Source organism: Eptesicus fuscus, chromosome 2 (genome assembly GCF_027574615.1).
Source record: "Eptesicus fuscus isolate TK198812 chromosome 2, DD_ASM_mEF_20220401, whole genome shotgun sequence".
NCBI lineage: Eukaryota > Metazoa > Chordata > Mammalia > Chiroptera > Vespertilionidae > Eptesicus > Eptesicus fuscus.
This window is the reverse complement of record NC_072474.1, coordinates 115,366,097-115,380,620: the sequence shown is the minus strand read 5'-3', so window position 1 is coordinate 115,380,620 and position 14,524 is coordinate 115,366,097. Positions and strand designations below refer to the sequence as shown.

Below are 14,524 nucleotides of genomic sequence, written 5' to 3'. Positions count from 1 at the left end.
CTCGCCCTGTCACCCCGAGTGCAATGGGTGGGGGGCGCACTCTCACGGGCGGGACTGCGCTGCAGGGTGGAGATTGGGGTGTCGAAGCTGCTCCCTCCACGGGGCTCTCCAGGTCCCCGGCTCACAGCTGGCACGTCTGGAACCCCACATGTCGCGTTGAAAACTTCAGGGACGGGCCCCCCTCGCCTGGGCCCCTGCCAGGGACTCTCCCGAGACAGGCCTGGGCCGGGGTCCCAGTGTCTGCCTCTGTGGGTGCTGGGCGCTCACGGGGCTCCCCCCCCCCACCCCCGCCCCGCGACCTCACTGTGTAACAAGACCTAATCCAGGGACACCTCCCAGCACTGCGTCCGAGCTCAGGAACTCAGGGGGCATGGAAGGTTCAGAAGGAAGGAAGTCCACCAGAAGGCCCACTCCACAGGGGTAAACTGAGGCAGGCAGCGTTCTCAGCGGCTCGGCCCGGCTGGGGAGACAGCGCCGCAGGGACACAGCGCCGCGTCCAGCTCCCAGTCTGGCTCAGCCTCCTGCCCGCCTCCGGCTCTTGGTTTCTCCCTGGGACGGGCGGCTCCCTCCTCCGCCCGTGGCTCCAGGGCCGCCGCTGCGGGGACGGCCCCGCTGACGGCAGGGCGGGGGTGCTTCCACCTCTGCGATGGGCTCCCGCGCTTGCTCACCGGCCCGTGGCCTCTGCTCTTTCTCTTACAGAATACAAGGTAAGGGGCCGCCGCCTGCGCTGACCTCTGACCTCCGACCTCCTCCTGCCGCGCCTGCCCAGGTTAAAAGTTCCTTTTGCTGTGCTTTTCCTATGAAATGTGTGTCCCGTGCAGATGCCAGTATGTACCTTCCTCCCCACCCCCATCCCCGGCCCGGCTCCTCGCTCCCCCCCCCACCCCCCGCGTGTCCGCCTGAAGCCCCTGCGTCTCCCCTGCCCCCCCAGGTCTATCCCTATGACGCCCTCATCGTCACAAACCGAATCCGCGTGAAGCTGCCCAAAGACGTGGACCGGACGAGACTGGAGGTGAGAGAGGCTGGGGCGGGGCCCCTCCCACTGAGGGACTCTGAGGGGCCTCCCCACACTCGTCGCCCGAGTGTCCCCACCAGGCGGGGCGGGGCGGGCACGGCCAGGGCTCGGTGCCCGGGACCCGCGCTGCCTCATGGCGGGAGCACGCCGTCTGGTGCTCGCTGCCCAACCGAGGCGGCCGCGGGGGCCGAGCTGTGTGTGGCCGGGCAGGAGCGGCTGGGAGGGCGAGTGGGAGCCGTCCGGTCCGCGGCCTCCCGGGTCTGGGATAGCACACTGACGGGGGAGCAAGTACCTCTGACCCTCAAACAGCGTGGGGAGGGTCACTGACCCCCAGCACCGTCGGAATCCGAGGGTAACGGCTGACCCCCCCAAAACGTAACCGCTGTGTCCAGGGGGTGGGTTCCGGGACCCCCAGCGGGCGCTCAAGTCCCTCCTATAAGATGGTGCAGAACAGCACCTAGTCAGCCCGCGGCCCCGAGGGCTCCCTTCGAGGACTGGAGATCCTGCTTTGGGTGGATGGATGGCGGGGTTGGCTCTGCGGGTGCAAAGCCAGGGCTGCGGGGGGGCTGACTGGTCTAAGGAGAAAGCCCTCAGAGCGCTGGGCCCCAGGGGACGCCCCGGTCAGGGCCGCAGTGCTGCGTACAGGCCCGCAGGGGGCAGCGCGGCGTAGGAACCGGGAACACTGCTGCTGGAAGAGCTCACTTTGCTGAGCACCTACTGTGAGCCAGGTCCAAAGTGGCCCCCGTGCAGGACTTAACCTCACCCTCACCGTCACCCTCCAAAGGAATCGCAGCCAGACGGGGGTCCAGGCACCGGGGCAGGAATGTTCCGGGGCCTCTGCAGGACGATGGCACTGGGTGTGAAGGGTCTGGAGATTCCTGAAAGCCCATCTGTGCCTGGGGCTGGGCACACAGTAGGTGCTGGGAGCATATGAAGCCTACTGTGTGGCCAGCCAGCGCCAGACCCGGCCAGACTGCCTGCCCAGGCGGTGACTCGGGCGGCTGCCGGAGGGGAGTGACGGGGCCGCGGACGCTGCCGCATCCTGGGCTGAGGAGGAAGCGCTGAGCGGCCCGTAGAGGAGGGACAGGACTGTGAGCAGCGGAGAAGGGAGGACAGGGAAGCACCTGGGCAGGAGGCCCTCGGAGAGCAGTGTGCACAGAGCCGGCCGGAGCCCCGCGCCCCCTCTCCCTTCAGGGCGCCCACCCTGTGGCCTTGAGCCGATCCCGGGCAGCCTGCCTCCCTGGGGACAACGCCGCCTTCTCTGCAGGGACGCACTGTGGCTGTCGTTGTTCACTGTGCGGTCTTGTCCCCAGTACAAATGTCACTGCTGTGAAAGGGGCTGCTGGCCAGAGGCGCGGGGTCAGGAGCCGCCTGGAGGGCTCCTAGCTGGTGTGGCTGTCCCCCAGGGCCGTGCCCGATGGGTAGTCACTCTCTCCACGGAGAGCTCAGAGCTCAGCAAGCTGCCCCCAGGCACAGCCGTAGCCGTGGCCGTGGCGCCGGGCCTTGGGCCGGGGTCACTAAATGCCTCCCATCCACCCCCTTCACTGTAGCACAGAATGGATTTCTCTCCCGAAGCCTCGGTGTTGGCTCCGAAGGCCTCCGTGGGCTGGAGGGGGCCCTTCCCCTGCCCACCACCACATGATGGAAGGGCGTCTTTTATTATTATTATTATTATTATTATTATTATTAAGATTTTTTTATTGGTTTTTAGAGAAGAAGGGAGAAAGAGAGAGAAAAACATGTGTTAACATAAGAAACATTCAAACCTGGGAAGAAATTTTGTGAGTTTCTTTGAGCCAAAATGTCAGCAGTTGCCGGGGAGCAGAATCTCACCGGATTGGGATACCCTCCGGAGAATGGCCGTTTTCTGCCTTGTTTTCCACATTAGAGTCAAAGGGCAGCGTGGGTGGTCACACGCAATCCACCGGAGATGGATTCGGGAGGCGGGAGGGAGCGAAGCGGGAACCTCTGGGATTGGATGGAGTGAAATGATGGACACGTGCCCATTAGCAGGATAGCAATACCTGTGGGGGATTTGTGGTCTGGGACCTGGTGCATTGGTTGTGCCCCGAGGATCTGGAAGAAGGGAAATTACAAGTTACCTTGACATTCCCAAGGTGTGTTAGCATAGATGCAAAAAAAAAAAAAAAGGCTCAGTTAAGGTCAAAGAGGATCTCTGTCCAGGAAGATGCCGGCCGAGGACTGGACTACCCGCCATAAACTGCTTTTAGTTAAAGCTTTAATTTCAGACCATCCGTGTGGGGTGGTTATTCGAGGTCTCTGAGTTTGCAAGACCTCCATGCAGGCCTTCCCTGAGCTTGTCAGGTTAGCATGTGGCCCCTTTTCTTTCCTTCTTTTGTTAAAAAAAATATATTTTTTTATTGATTTCAGAGAGAGAGAGAGAGAGAGAGAGAGAGAGAGAGCGAGAAACATCAATGATGAGAGAGAATCATTGATCAATTGCCTCCTGCACATCCCACACTGGGGATTGAACCTGCAATCCGGGCCTGTGCCCTGACCGGAATCGAACCCGGGATCCTTCAGTCCGTAGGCCGACGCTCTATCCACTGAGTCAAACTGGTTGGGGCGGCATGTGGCCCCTTTTCATCCACACATGGATGTGAGAGAGAAATGGCCATCGGCTGCCTCCTGCACGCCCCCGACCCGGGATCCAGCTCGAAACCTGGGCATGTGCCCTGACGGGGAACCGAACCAGCAACCTTTCGGTGCGTGGATGACGCCCAGCCCACTGAGCCACACCGGCGGGGCTGGAGGGCCCTCTCCTTAGCCAGCTGGTTGCAGATGTGAGCCACGTCTGCGGCAGACCTGCCCAGCAGCCCTCGCTAGGTTGGCTGGGAGCTGGGCGCCAGGCCTGGCCAGACTCACAGAACGTGTGGCCATGCGGACAGGAAAGGGGCCGTGGGAAGGCGCTGCTTGTCTGCCGGGGGCTGGGGCAGTGTCCCTGTGCGTCACTCCAGTCGGTCCCCCTTGATTCAGCAGCCAGACCTTCCTTCCTGAGTGCCACAGGGCAGGGCGGGGTGCAGGGCGGGGTGCAGTGCTGAGTGCAGGGCTGGGTGCAGGGCGGGGTGCAGGGCTGGGTGCAGTGCTGAGTGCAGGGCTGGGTGCAGTGCTGGGTGCAGGGCGGGGTGCAGTGCTGAGTGCAGGGCTGGATACAGGGCTGAGTGCAGGGCTGGGTGCAGGGCTGGGTGCAGGGCTGAGTGTAGGGCTGGGTGCGGGGCTGGGTGCAGGGCTGAGGGCAGGGCTGGATGCAGGGCTGAGTGCAGGGCTGGGTGCAGGGCTGAGTGCAGGGCTGGGTGTAGGGCTGGGTGTAGTGCTGGGTGCAGGGCTGGGTGCAGGGCAGGGCTGGGTGCAGGGCAGGGCTGGGTGCAGGGCAGGACCGGATGCAGGGCTGTGTGCAGGGCTGGTGCAGGGCTGGGTGCAGGGCAGGGCTGGGTGCAGGGCTGAGTGCCAGGCAGCGCAGGGCTGACCGCGGGAGGGGAGAGGCTGCTCACAGCGCTGTCCTGTGCTGTCCTGGCGGCGGACCGGGGCTGACCTGACCGCACAGGGGGTTAGCTTGAGCCCAAGCTGTGGAATGTGCCTGAGAAAGAAGGCCCGGCAGCTATAGAAGAGCCTGCTTTGTTGGAACTCACCCGACCGGTCTGATGAGACCCTGGTAGATGATGGTGATGCACAGACAGGTCCTGAGAGATGGGCCTGCGCCAGCACCCAGGGCTCTAGAGGCTGAGAGGGCTGCAGTGATTGAGCGCTGAGGGGCACAGCACTGCTCGAGGGCCTGGTTGGCTGGGGCAATCCCGGAGGGCCACCTGGAGGAGGGGACCTTTGCCCTGGGATCTATAGGTCGAGGAGGAGCCACTGTGTGGAGTGGGGGAAAGTGCATTGCCGGCCCTGGGCTGGCAAAGAGCCTGGCATGTCCCAGAAGCCATAGATGGCAGAGGGCTGGCACAGCGCCGTACGTTCCCTGTGGTTGCCACTCACATTCCTTTAGTGGCGCTTGCTGGGGGCCAGAGGTTAAGTCGTTACCAGGAAACCTCTGCCCCTGGTTCCAGGTCACAAAGCTAGGGCAGAGATTCACTTCTCCGGGCACAGGGTGTCCCCCCTGCAAAGCCTTCCCCGGTCCCTCAGCCCGCAAGGACCTGCCGCTCTCTGACCCACCTCCCCCTAGGGGGGGCTCTCTGGGGGCAGGGGCCTGGTCTGCTAAGGTCAGTGTCCCCGGACCTGGCTCCACAGGTGAATGAAGGAGAGAGCGGAGCCAGCGTGGGTCCCAGCCCTCACGTCCCTGCAGCGTGGGCCACCCGCGTGCCTCTGAGCACCCCACCTGGTCCCTGGCACAGGGCGCCTGTTCCTGTCCTCCCCGGGACCATGGCACAGGGCACAGCGCAGCGGCTGTTGGAGCCGCTCCCACTGTTAAGTTTTAGGAACCTTCATGCTGGTGTGAAACCCAGCCATCGCAGCAAGTAAGTTCCGTAAACGTGGGTGGAGGCGATTCTATTTAAAGCAAAGGTGCAAATACTCAAAACTCCACCCCACACCCCCCCCAACGTCTCCCACCGCCTCTGCCATTGATGTGGCAGCACCGTCCTGTCCTGTCTGGATGCGGAACACTCTGTAACCGAGTGTCACGGGCACCTCTCCCAGCTCTGCACCCAGGGAGACACTGCACGCTGGCTGCTGGGCACTGAGGCTCTGGGAGCGGGGGCGGGGCTGGCAGCCGCCAGGTCTGAGGAGTGAGGAGGGGCTGGCCGGCCAAGCAGAGGAAGAATGGCATCACACCTGAGCTCCAGTCCCTCAGCAGCTGTGTGGGGGAGGAGCCAGCTGCAGGGGGTGGAGCCAGCTGTGGGGGGTGGAGCCAGCTGCGGGGGGTGGAGCCAGCTGCAGGGGTGGAGCCAGCTGTGGGGGGAGGAGCCAGCTGCAGGGGTGGAGCCAGCTGCGTGGGGGTGGAGCCAGCTGCGTGGGGGTGGAGCCAGCTGTGTGTGGGTGGAGCCAGCTGCAGGGGGTGGAGCCAGCTGCGTGGGGGTGGAGCCATCTGTGTGTGGGTGGAGCCAGCTGCAGGGGTGGAGCCAGCTGCGTGGGCGTGGAGCCAGCTGTGTGTGGGTGGAGCCAGTTGCAGGGGGTGGAGCCAGCTGTGGGGGAGGAGCCAGCTGCAGGGGTGGAGCCAGCTGTGTGGGGGTGGAGCCAGCTGTGTGTGGGTGGAGCCAGCTGCATGGGGGTGGAGCCAGCTGCACGGGGGTGGAGCTAGCTTCAAGGGGGTAGAGTGAGCTGCCCAGGGGGCGGAGCCAGCTGCAGGGGCTGGAGCCAGGTGCAAGGGGGTGGAGTGAGCTGCACAGGGGGGCGGAGCCAGCTACAGGGGGTGGGACGAGCTGCATAGGGGTGGAGCCAGCAGCAGGGGGTGGAGCGAGCTGCACAGGGGCTGAGCCAGGATGGGAGTCCTAGGCTATGTGGTCCTGGGTTGGAGGTCTTTGCAGGGCATGGCCCTGGAGGGTCACCTGTAGGCAGACTCCCCAGCAAAGCCTGCAGGCCATGCCATGGGGGCCGGTGCACCCCAGGAGTGGGCTGTCCCGGAATGAGGCTGACCAGCCCTCTGCAAAGGCCCCACGCCCTGGGCTTCCTTCCTGCCGGCTCAGGAAGGCGCTGGGCTGTGCCTGGCCTTGGTGGGTACCTGGGGGTGAGAGGGTAGGGCCGCCCTCCTCCTGGGGAGCCTTTGGAAGCTAGGGGTCAGGGGTCATCTGTGTCCCGCCCTGTCCTGCCTGCTACAGCGAGCACACGGGGCGGCCATAAGAGCCCTGGATGGAGCCGGGGATGACTCTGCTCGTGGCCTTGAGCGAGTTTATCTCGAGCCAGTTTCCCAGCAGCCCCGAGCGGGGCCCCTCACCCCTTCTCACCTGGAAGCAGGGCGCTCAGCCAGGTGAGGCGGACACTGGACCACAGAGCCGGAGCCGGGGGCGAACAGGTCCGGGCCAGCAGGTCCCTCCTCACTGACCCTCCCCGGCGCACAGCCCGCAGGCCAGCTCTGACCTCACAGAGGAGGAGCGGACCAGGCCGGGTGGGCCCCTGCTGGCCCGGGACTTGATCTTAGCCTGGAGGCCCCAGCCGTGCTCCCATCGTCCGCTGGGGGCGCGTGTGCGCATACAGGCTCCCGGGCCTGTGCCACGAAGCCTGTGTTGGTAGGTCTCAGGGCCTCGCAGTTCTCAGATCTGACAGCACCCGGGTCATTGTGACCGGCCTGCAGGGCTGCAGACTCAGCAGGGACCCCCTGCACGCCCCTCCCTCCCTGCGGGCCCCACCTGCCTTCCCAGCTGTGGAGTGGCTCCTGCAGGTGGGACCCCGTGGGGGCAGGTGGGGGAGCACCCCCATCAGCAGGGCAAGGATGACTAAGGGGCCTGGCCCCGGCTCGCCCCGCCCGCCCCTGAGCGGGCGCCCAGACCCCGGGCGCGGGGAAGGAGAGCACCCGCCTCTCCGAGGCCCGGCCCCTCCTGAGCTGCCCCTCCCACGGCGGTGCTCAGGAGCCGGGACAGAGGCCTTGCTCTTGGTCAACGTGTGAGCCGCCCCCAGCGGCGCCCCAGGGCCCGGGGTCGCTGCGTGGCAGACCCCGGTGGATTCTTGCTGAGCCTGTGGGAGCCATGTCCCTTTCTCCCGCCCTCTCCTGTCTCCACTGTCCCCGGTCCTCGGGAGGACTGTGATCTGGCCTGGACAGGGCGCTGCTGTCTGCAATGACAGTCCCGCGTCTCTGTGGCCGGGCGGCTGCCTCCGCCACCGGGAAGCCCCCACCACAGCACCCTGCCCCGCAGCTCGGGAGCCATCTTCCTGTTGCTCCTTCAAGTTCGCAGCAGCAAGCCCACGGCCCCTTCCCGGCAGAGACCGAGACTAGCCTGATGGGCGTCTCCGTGTGTATTCCTGTCTGTGTGTCTCTGTGTATGTCCATGCATGTGTGTGTCTGTGTCTCTATGACTGTGTGTGTGTCACTCTGTGACTGTGTGTGTGTGTCTCTGTGACTGTGTGTGTCTCTGTGACTGTGTGTGTCTCTGTGACTGTGTGTGTGACTATGTGACTGTGTGTGTGTGTGTATGTGTGTGTGTGTGTGTGTGTGCATGCGCACTGAGAACTCTGGGCCCAGATTCGATTAGGAGGGACTTTGTGACTCAGGACAGCGGAGGCTGGGGGACAGGGAGGGCTCAAAGTCAGGTCTGGGCCCTGCGGGCTTCGTTGCTCAGCTCCATGCCTCAGCTTCCTTGTCTGTGAAATGGGCCACAATGAGCCCGCTGCCCCCCTCAGATGGCACCGTGGGGATTGAGCGCCGTGAGCCTGTACGCTCACCCCTGGCCCCGCTGCTTCAGGCAGGAGGGCGTCCCATCCCCACGCGCTGTGGCCTGGGCTCCCAGGGGAGCTGCGTGGCTGCGTCTCTCCTCTGGGTGCCAGCAGCAGGGAGGCAGCGGGACCGGGACCGAGGCCCACGCAGCCGAGGGCGGCCCCACCGCGCAGCAGCCTGCCTCTGGCGGCCCAGCCCGGCGGCACGTGGCTGAGGTGCTCACCGCTCCCCCTGGGGTTCCCTCTCTTTGAAGAGACACCTGTCGCCCGCCGAGTTCCAGGAGGTGTTCGGGATGAGCGTGGAGGAGTTCGACCGCCTGGCGCTCTGGAAGCGGAACGACCTCAAGAAGAAGGCCCTGCTGTTCTGATGGCGCCGGCGGCCGCTGGCTCCGGCTCCTCTGTGCCCACGGGGCGGGCGGGCGGCGCCTGGGCGGGTGGGGCCCGCGGGGGCGGGGGCAGGAGCAGGTCCCACAGCGCAGCCGAGCACCTGAGACCCTCCTGCCTGTAGCCCAGGGCCCTGGCGCCGGCTGTGCACCGCCCTCCCCCGGTGCTGGCACCAGCGAGATGCTGCAGAGCTGCTGTCCCCGTTGGGGGGGGGGGGGGGGGCGGGCGTTTAGACAGCAAGCCCGCCTCCCCGGCTCTGGGGGCATGAGGGGACCAGGACGGGGATCCGAGGAGGCTTGTCCGGGACAGGCCCGGCACCATCGCCGGGGGGAGGGTGGGGGGCACAGGCCTCCAGTGTCCGCTGGCCCCGGAGGGCACTGGCTCGTGGCCTGCAGCCGGGGGTCCCAGGGCGGTGCCAAGTGTGGGGGGACGGGCGTTGCCGCTGGGTGTGCACAGGGTCTCCTCCAGGCCCTCGTGCCCTCACGGCTCTCCCACGTCCCCCCAGATGCCTAAAGGATGTCTGTACAGGAACACAAAGCTTTATTTTGCTAAGAAGCTCGCCCGCGGGCCCTGAGGCCACAGGGTAAAGACTGGGGGGCCCAGCCTCGGCCCCGCCCTCCGCGCTGGGTGGTCTCCGTGCTCCGTGTCCCTCGCACATGGACTCCTCGAATGTTTTCTTTTGCGTCTCTTTCTTTCGTACCTGTCACACGGTCCCCCGAAAGGCCGCCCCCCCCCCAATAATTCTGTGTGTCAGTGCGTGTGACGTCCACGTCCACGGCGATTTCCTCGCTGTTATTCTCCACGTCTCGGGGCGGATCCGCCTCCCCGGCGGCCAGGGCCCGGGTTCGGGACTTCCGTGTACTCGGCCCGACGCCCCGTGTGGCTTTTTGGTGACATGGCCAGCAGTGCCCCACCTCCCCACAGAGAACACACACGTGGCCCCGGAGCGATGCCTCGTGGGTGGTCCTGGGACGGACACTGACCCTCGGGGCAGAGGCTGCGGCACTGAGAGGCGCGGGCTGTCCCCGGGGCTGGGTGGTCCGTGTCACCATGTCTGTGAAGGGCCTCGATGGCCTGTGGAAACCAGCCAGGCATCGCCCACGTCTGTTCCCGGCGTCCCGTGGAGCCGCACCCCTGTGTCCTGGCCATCCCGCCCGTGAGTCAGCCTTGCTCAGCTTCCTCCCAGCCCCGCACACGCCAGGCCGGTGGCGCCCGGCTCCCGCCAGCCCGGCTCGGCCAGGGAAGGGGAAATTCTAGCACCTAACACGCTTCCGTCCACTCAGCGGTCTGAGCCCGAGCCACTGGAAATCCCCGTCTCCGCCTCCGTGCGATGGATGTGAGGCCGCCGGGAACCGGAAATAAAGGACGGTGTATTCTAACCTGTGAGCGTGCCACGCCGCTTCTTAGAACCGCGGGCCCTTCCCAACGGGCCGGCCCTCCTCTGATGGTGCGTGGGGAGAGGGTGGCCCCGAGAGGTGGCACTGGGCGTGGGCATAGCGTGGGGGGTGCCATTAGGGGCCGGACCGGGGGGTGGGGAGGCGTGGGATGAGGGGAGGCCACAGGCCTGGGACCCCTGCTTGCTCCAAGGCATGGCTCGGCCGGGCTCTAGTGACATTTTTTTTTTAATTTATATTTTTATTGATTTCAGAGAGGAAGGGAGAGGGAGGGAGAGATAGAAACAATGATGAGAGAGAATCATGGATCGGCTGCCTCCTGCACGCCCCCCACTGGGGATCGAGCCTGCAACCCGGGCCTGTGCCCTGACGGGAATCGAACCTGGGACCCTTCAGTCCGCAGGCTGACGCTCTATCCACTGAGCCACACCGGCCAGGGCTAGAGCGACATTTTGAAAACATCAACAGGATCATGCCCGGCTCCCAGTGTCTCCCCTCTAAGCCCCACTCGCCACCCCACCTCGTGGGGTCCTGGTGCCTGTCCCTCCTGTCACGGCCACGCTGCTGTCTCTTCCACCTGCCGGCTGCCCCCAGGTTCTTTATCTGGTCCCTGACGCTGCCCGCCCCCGGACGGCACACCGGGGCTGACGGTCCTGGGCCAGCTCTGGCCTGGGTGCCACTGGGGTAGTTGGTGGTGGGACAGGAGCTCGTGCGGACACTGCTCGCCCCGGCTTCTCAAGGACAGCTCGGCCCGAGGCCTCCCTGTGGTGATGGGACGTCTGTCCACACGCTGTCCACATGGTAGCACACGCGTGTGAAGCGCGGCCGCGGGACTGCGGAGCTGGGCTGCACATGTCCGGGTTCAGGAGCCGATGTGGCTCGAGGTTAGAAACGGCCGCTGCCCGGCCCGGGCCCCGGTGCCCCAGGAGCCCGGGATCTCCGCGCCGTCCAGCCACGAGTGTGCCCCGGGTGCCCGGGATACGAGGTCAGTTTAGAGCGCGCGTGCCCAGCGCCTGTCTGTCTGCGCCCGGCGCTGCCCTGGGTGTGGAGCGCCCGGGGCCGTCCCCGCTCCAGAGCTCGGGGTGCGCCGAGCCCCGCTTGCCCAGGTGCTAAGGACCTGCACCAGCCACATCTGGCTCCGTTCTGCACGCCAGCCTTCGTGTCTGCCAACGGCAGCCCCCTTCCCGAGTCGTCCGTCCCCCACCTGGGGTGTCAGGAACCCCAGGGCGGATGGGCAGGGAGGTGTCAGAGCCTGAGGCCTCCTTCCTGGACCCTTCTCCCCCGGGGCTGTACGTTCCAAGCTACTTAAATCCCAACCCACAGCCCCAGAGTTCACGGCCGCGGAGGGAGAGGGCGTGTGTGACGAACCAGCAGGCCCTGGGGCTGGCTCAGAGGGGACACGTGCCACCTTCAGGCCGGCCTGTTGGCCAGAACTTGTCCCATGACCCCACCCAACTGCAAAGGCATCTGGGAAACGCAGACACCCGCGTGTCAGAGGAGACAAGGCCAGCGTGTTGGTGAGCAGCCTTTTCCCAGGGACATTTTGTCCATTGATTTTCAGAGAGCGTGAAAGGGAGGAAAGAGAAACCTCCACAGGAGAGCAGAACGTCGATTAGCTGCCTCCTGCACGCCCCCACCGGGATCCAGCCCGACACCCGGGCATCCTGGCTGGGAGTCGGACCAGCAACATTTTGGTGTATGGGATGATGCCCACCCACTGAGCCACACTGGCCAGGGCCCACCCTTGGTTTAACTGAAACCTTGAGCGACCTTGAGCCAGAGGCGACCAGTTAAGCTGTGAGTTAATAAACGTCCGTTGTTTAAGCCGCTGGGTTTGGGGCCTTGGTTGCATAGCAACAGGTGCCAGCAGCGGGCCGGGGGCTTTCATCGCATCGGTGAGCCGACGGCGCCTCCCAAACCGGACCTGGATTTCCCGCAGGTGCCCACGTGGCTGACCTCTGCCCCCCTGAGCCCCAGAATCCACCTGGGCCTATACACAGCGTGTCATTTATTTTTTTCTAAAGAGAAAGGTCAGTGGGAGAGTCGGGGAAGAGGTCTCGGCACTAAGCCACCCCCTTCCCCTTCACAGCATCAGACGAGGTCAGGAGTTCCCACGGGAAGTGCCGGTCCCACTCTTAGATCACTAAACCTGATCTACTCCCCATCGCGTGCGCACGGCATTGGAGAGGCGGGGGGCCAGGAGGGCCTGGACTTCCTTCTGCCGTGATAAAGCGGCCTCCACGTTTCAGTTCCTAAACGGAGAAGCTTTCTCTTCAGCTGGGACACCTGCCTGGCTGGCTCCGGGGCGGATGCAAGCCCCATTGGATGGGTGCTGAGGAAGTAGCCTCAGGCCGGGTTACTCACCCACAGATTTTGTGGAACGCCTGTGTACTTCAGGCAGGAGTTCTGTAAGTCACAGAACAACGGACTGACGTGGCTTAAGCGAGTCAAGGACTTGGTGTTTTAATCGAATAGAGAATCTGGCGGTAGTTGATGGGAGGTCTTGGCTCAGGGGCTCAAGGGCGCAAGAGTCAGAATCTCTCTGATTCCGACGGTGCTCCTGGTTGTGAGACGGCGGCTCCGGCTCCAGACACCACGTGTGCGTTCCGGGTAGGAATCCCTGCTGCTGAGCAAAGGCAGGGTCAGCTGCGTCTGTTCCCTTGCCCAGACAGCAATGGACTAACGTGGGGCAGCGAGGGGCGCTGGTCAGCCTTCAACTCCTGGCATTCTGGGGTGGGAGGAAGGAGAAGAGCCCTGATTTGCAGCAGCTGCCAATTTCTGTGGTGTAAATTCTCCCACCACCTCTGATCTCAAACTGTCAACATGACGTTGTCGGCCGTGTCTGTGGGAGGAGACTCCGCAGCACGCCATCACATAGCATTTCCATCACACAGCTACAGTGGATGCAGAATGCTTCGAAGCAGATCATGGTAAGCTGTCGTAAACGAATTAGGGAGTAGTTCTGAGTATTCTCTTTGTTTTTAATATAATTTTTCATTGTAAGTTTATGCAACTTAATGGTTAAGTAGTGACTGACTGTGTTGAACAACCGACTTGCAAAATTCCTGAACAACAAACACTCACCCCTGGGGTCTGGTCTAAATGGGCTGCAGGGCACCACGGTCAGAGGCCTTTCAGCCAACTTCCACTCCGTCTCCCCGGCCAGGACGGTGTCACGTGACCACCTCCGCGACCGGGGAAGCTGGGAAGCCAGAAGCTCTTTGGGTCTCTACAGCGGAACATGGCCAGGGAGAGAGGGTGGGGAGGGGGGAAGGGCCAGCCACCCACCTACGGCCCCAGAACAAGACGGTGATGAGCAAGACAGACTCCACTCCCATTCTCCTGGGGCCTTCATGCTAGGGGCAAGAGAGATGTTTAATTAATTAATTTGTTATTTATGTATTTATTTATCCTCCCCCGAAGGTGTTTTTCCATTGTTTTTTTTTTAGAGAGAGTGGAAGAGAGAGGGAGAGACAGAGAGAAACATCGATGTAAGTGAAACACATCGATTGGTTGCCTCCTGCACGCACCCTTACCAGGGCCTGGGCCTGGGAGGAGCCTGCAATCGAGGTCCATGCCCTTGATTGGAATCGAACCCGGGACCCTTCAGTCTGCAGACCGACGCTCTATCCACTGAGCCAAACTGGCTAGGGCGCAAGAGGGATATTTTAAACAAGTGAGTATGGTTGTGACAATTGCCAGAAAACAGTCCAGGGTGCTATGAATGTGTGCAATGGAGAGGAGACCTAGGTTGTTGTATTCATTTTTTTATTGTTTCCTGACAAACGTTTGTGGCATGTGCCCTTGACCGGAATCGAACCCGGACCCTTCAGTCCGCAGACCGACGCTCTATCCACTGAGCCAAGCCGACCAGGGCAAAGCACTCATTTCTTAACTCAGTTTCTGGGAGTCGGCCTTGGGCACATTTGACCCCCCCAGCACCGCTGCATGAGTGCAGGGGGAGCCTGGGACAGCTTCTAGCCAATCGGGGTGGCAGAGGCCATGGGCTGTCACTCCCATGGTCGGGTTCCATTACTCAGAATTCATCCTTACACACTAGACAGAGAGCTTCTACTTACATCCTTTGAAGCACTCACCTCCACGCTGTGAAGAACCCCCGGGGGAGGCTCTGTGGCACCTTAGGGCAGCCTCCGGCCCACAGCCCCCCGGAAGTGAGATCTGGCATCAACCCGAGGGAGCTTGGAAGTGGAGCTGACCCTAGCCACGGCTCCAGGTGAGGACACGGCTGCTGAAATGCTAGGTGATGCCTGCTATGCCCTGAGCAGAGGACTCAGCTGAAATGTGCCGAGATGCGTTTTCCTGACCTCTGAGCACATCCCCGCACCACACTGCGGCCCTGGCTGAGAGGGGTGGGGAGCTGCTTATGTTCCTGCAGGAGTTTGTTGGC

General features: G+C 63.6%; 1 protein-coding gene across 1 annotated transcript in view; it reads left to right on the top strand.

The window, feature by feature from the left end:
• The window catches only part of ABLIM2 (actin binding LIM protein family member 2), a 96,937-nt gene extending 86,836 nt beyond the window's left edge, over window positions 1-10,101 (top strand). The window contains exons 20-22 of the mRNA XM_054708360.1: window positions 700-707; window positions 932-1,012; window positions 8,593-10,101. Of these exons, the coding sequence (XP_054564335.1) occupies window positions 700-707; window positions 932-1,012; window positions 8,593-8,706 (203 nt within the window). The 3' untranslated portion in view covers window positions 8,707-10,101. The remainder of the gene's footprint in view (window positions 1-699; window positions 708-931; window positions 1,013-8,592) is intronic.
• Window positions 10,102-14,524: the final 4,423 nt, after the last annotated feature.